Genomic DNA, 4,279 nt, shown 5'->3' with positions numbered 1-4,279 from the left:
AGCTGCAGGAGCGCCTGGACCAGGCTGCCCTGGACGAGCTCAGGGCCCTGACCCTCTCGCTGTCCGAGAAAGCCACGGAGGAGTTGCGGCGCCTGCAGAACTTAGGAATGACCCAGGAGCTACTCAAGCGTGGAGTGCCTTGGCTCTTCCTGCAGCAGATCCTGGAGGAGCACAGCAGGGACCTGGCAGCCAGGGCCGAGAGGCTGGAGGGCGAGGAGAGGGACCGGGGCCAGGAGGGCGTCCAGAGCGTGAGGCAGAGACTGAAGGACGATGCGCTGGAGGCCTCCACGGAGGAGCAGGCGGAGCTGAGACACTGGGAGCACTTGATCTTCACGTGAGTCTTAATCCCTGTGTGTTGCCCTCTCCTCCTCTGTTCCTATTGGTGGGGGAGGGATTCCACCTGCTGGTTATGGGCATAGCCAGACACATGACACCTGATCCTGAGTCTCAGATTTGATGTGGCCCAAAGGTGGGGCTTTGGCCACCTGATGCAAAGAACTGACTCATTTGAAAAGACCCTGATGCTGGGAAAGATTGAGGGCAGGAGGAGAATGGGACAACAGAGGATGAGATGGTTGGATGGCATCACTGACTCAATGGACATGAGTTTGAGTAAACTCCAGGACACAGAGGCCTGGCATGCTGCAGTCCATGGAGTCACAAAGAGTCGGACATGACAGCAGCTGAATTAAACTAAAATAAAGGGGGCCTTCGGTTGTGTGATACATGCCAGCAAAGCTTTGGCAGCTGTTTGGGGGTGGTACATCAGATTGGAAACTGGAGGAGCCTCAAACACCACCTGCATGGGGCAACAGAAAGGAATGAAATGTGGGCAGTGTATAACAAAAATCTGGGTTTAAATCCCAGCACCACCACCAGTTGTCTGAGTGTAGACAAGTTACTTAACCTCTCTGAGCCTCATCTTTCTTGTCTGTGGAATGGGATGACAATGCTCAGTCATTTATGGTGTTTTGAGTAGCACATGATGCTACTGGGTTGTTAGAAAGTGAAGAAAGCATTTTATAAGAAGTCGGGAGGTAAAATTTCTAGTTCTGATTCCATGACTCAGTGATACCCTCAAGGATTCAGCCCTCAACACCTTTCTGCTCTGCTATACTCAATGTGCTGCCTTGGTCCTTGGGCTCATCCCTTCATGGTTTCATGATGGCTGCTGCAGCTCCAGGCGGCACACACATCATCTCTTTCAAACATCTGCAGCATTGATCTTCCCTATCCTATTGGGCAGGACTACATCATAAGTCCATGCCAAACTGTTCACCTGCTAGGAGGCTGAAAAGGCCATGATTGTCTTAGACTAGAGGGCAGCACTTCTTCTTTAGGCTTCGAGGGCTACATGGTTTCTGTAGCAGCTATTCAACTCTGGCCGCAGCGTGAAAGCAGCTACAGACAACCCGTAAATGAACATCACTGTGTTCCAATAGAACTTTATTGACAAAAACAAACAGGGGGCCAGATTTGGTCCATAAGCCACAGATTGCCAATTCCTGCCTTAGACCACTCAGGATTCCCTCCCTTGGGCTACTAGGGGTGTTTATATCTCCAACTTTGTTGGAGGATAACCCCTGTAAACAAAAGCTGAGCTGACAAGGGACAAGGAAGTGACTCTAGATTAGACCATTAGATCACCATCTAGTAAAATGCCAACTCCCAGCATTGACGAGGGGTTGCGTGAACGAGTATGTCAGTCTTTTAACACAACCTTTGATCCGAAATAAGTGGATGGTAAGAGGTACCTGCCATCATCACCACCATCATTCCTATGCAGGAAGAACTCAGATTATCAGGAGGAGAACATACACACAGGTAGATGATTGTGATGGGCAAAGCAGGAGCAATTAACCAGGTGATCATGTGGAGGATCAGGATCTTTACCACGATAGGAAGGAGGTACATTTTAGGTGCTAGCCTCTGAGCTGGTACTGGGAGCTAGAGATGAGGGGACCCTACCCACTGGTGCTGTGCTGAGAGGAGGCAGGACTGGGTGGTGAGCAGCTTGGTGGGTCCTTGTCTGGGTGTGAAATGGGAAGACCAGTCTCACTGCACAAAGAAACAAAATCAAAAGCCCCACCAACAGCAGCACAGTGGAGAGAAACAATAACCCCACCTCCCTAGTCTACTTATTTAGAGTAATAGAAACTGTTTACCTATAAGGGCATAGTTGTGGGCATTTGGCTATAACTTAGTGCTACTTCCTTAAACCAATGGACCCACCAATCAATATTCCATTTCTCTTTGAACAAAGCAACCCAGAAAACCCTATTCAAGAGAATAAACAAAACCAAAGCCCTTTGACCATTCTTTCTTCAGTGTGACCATTCCACAGTTTAACTTGGATCTTAGCCACAATTTCAATTCTGAATCTACAGCTCTTTTGATTAGAAATGGTTATATTGACATAGGACATCCTAGGTGGCTTAGTGGTAAAGAATCCACTTGGCAATACAGGAGACGCAGGATACATGGGTTCAATTCCTGGATCAGGAAGATCCTCTGGAGGAGGAAATGGCAATGCACTCCAGTATTCTTGCCTGGAGAATTCCATTGACAGAGAAGCCTGGTGGGCTAGAGTCAATAGGGGTCGCAAAGAGTTGGAAACAACTTAGCAACTGAGCACATACACACTTATTGACATAGGATCATAGAGAGGGTATTGGGGGTTGGGGGGGGCGGGTAGGGGAAGGAGTCCCTCCCAGTATATCTGCTCAGTCTGTCTGTCCACCTCCTCTCTTGAGCCCCATGCTGCTTGCTTGACATCTGTGGTCTTCTCCACCTGCATCAAAGCCTGGGCTCTCCTTGAACCCTTTCAGGGACACCAGATAGCAGAGCGTCGTTCTGCAATGCCCATCCTTCCTTGGTGGCAGTAACATCCATGGAGCAGGGTCCTCCCGCACTCTGTGATGCAGTGTCTCTGCCTTAAGTGCTCTTCCCTGGGGACTGACGCTTCGCCCAGCAAGGAGAGGCCCCAGCTGTTGTGGAGAGGGAGGTTATCTTGGTGTGGCTGAAGTGACCTCTCCCTTCTTTCTCATCTCTCTTTTTTTCATGATTCTGTCCTTGTTTAGCTCACAGTCTTTGTTAGTTTTTGTTGACTTGAACAAACAAGATGCTGTCTTCTCCAAGCCCATACAAATCAGACCCTTAAATGCCACTTCTTATTTGCACAAGCTGTTCTCAGCAGTAATTATTCAGTTCAATCTGCATTTGACCAAAGTCTCTTTGCTCCATCCAACCTGTTTGAGCTGGCTTTTTAAAGTCTGTGGATTGGACTTGACATTCTCATTACCGGATGGTCACCTTCTTCACCTTCATTTGGTTCCATTTTGCTGGAATATTACTAAAGCTGCTGCTGATAAAACAGAAAAAGAGAAATCTTACTTTTCTATCAGAAAACCTCTATGATTTTCCCTAGGGTTAAAGAGGGTCAACTAACAGTATACACAATGTGAGTCTGCTTATATACTTTGCTTATTTAAGACTCTAAGAGGTTGCAGCCTTTATTTCTGAGGCGTTAAGTAGAAATGACGTTGCACAATAGTTTGGAAACATGTTTTTATAAGTTTCCTGATTTCAAGTGGAATGGAGTTGTTGTACACTTGGTCTGAGGAAGTGAGAATTCATCAAGATGCATATTTTACCAAAGTCTTTAAGACCTTGTTTCTAAACTCCTGCCTGTATGTTAAACTCCTGCAGGGCAAAGACAGTCTCCCGTGTTCCTGTATGATCCTGGTGCCTATCTAGCTGAGCATCAAGACCAGACCACCCAGCACACGTGTGCATGTCCAGTTGTATCCAACACTGTATTCTCATAGACTGTAGCCCCCCAGGCTCCTCTGCCCATGCAGTTCTCCAGACAAGCATAACTGGAGTGGGCTGCCATTTCTTTCTCCAGGGAATCTTCCCAACCCAGAGATCAAACCCTCATCTCTTGCATCTCCTGCATTGGCAGGCATACTCTTTACTGCTAGGCACCACCTGGGAAGTCCCTAGACCACCCAGGGAAGAATAAAGACTCAGATTCATTTCAGAGTTACTTTCACCTTAGAAGCCACATAAGCAGCAAATATGTGGGGCAAGGATTTCCATGAAGGAAGGTACAAAGGAGCAGCTGTGGTTTCCTTATGTGCTTCAGAAAAATTGATGGGTCCCATGGAACCCTGTGGGCTTGAGGCCTTCAGACTGTTTCTGGTTGGGGGCCCACATCAGCTCTGAAAGTCTTATTCTGTTCCCAGGAGAGAACTTTCTAGCTGAGCCGAAATTGCAC

At 47.8% G+C, this 4,279-nt stretch overlaps 1 protein-coding gene across 1 annotated transcript in view; it reads left to right on the top strand.

The window, feature by feature from the left end:
• EVC2 (Ellis van Creveld syndrome 2) overlaps positions 1-4,279 on the top strand; it is a 164,665-nt gene that overhangs the window by 110,636 nt on the left and 49,750 nt on the right. Inside the window, exon 15 of the mRNA XM_010847786.1 lies at positions 1-334. This exon is cut by the window's left edge and continues 19 nt beyond it. Coding sequence (XP_010846088.1) covers positions 1-334 — 334 coding nt within the window. The remainder of the gene's footprint in view (positions 335-4,279) is intronic.

The sequence above is a fragment of the Bison bison genome, unplaced genomic scaffold (genome assembly GCF_000754665.1).
Source record: "Bison bison bison isolate TAMUID 2011002044 unplaced genomic scaffold, Bison_UMD1.0 scf7180017864255, whole genome shotgun sequence".
Taxonomy (NCBI): Eukaryota; Metazoa; Chordata; class Mammalia; order Artiodactyla; family Bovidae; genus Bison; species Bison bison.
The sequence above is the reverse complement of the archived record's forward strand: the minus strand, read 5'-3'. Positions and strand labels throughout refer to the sequence as shown.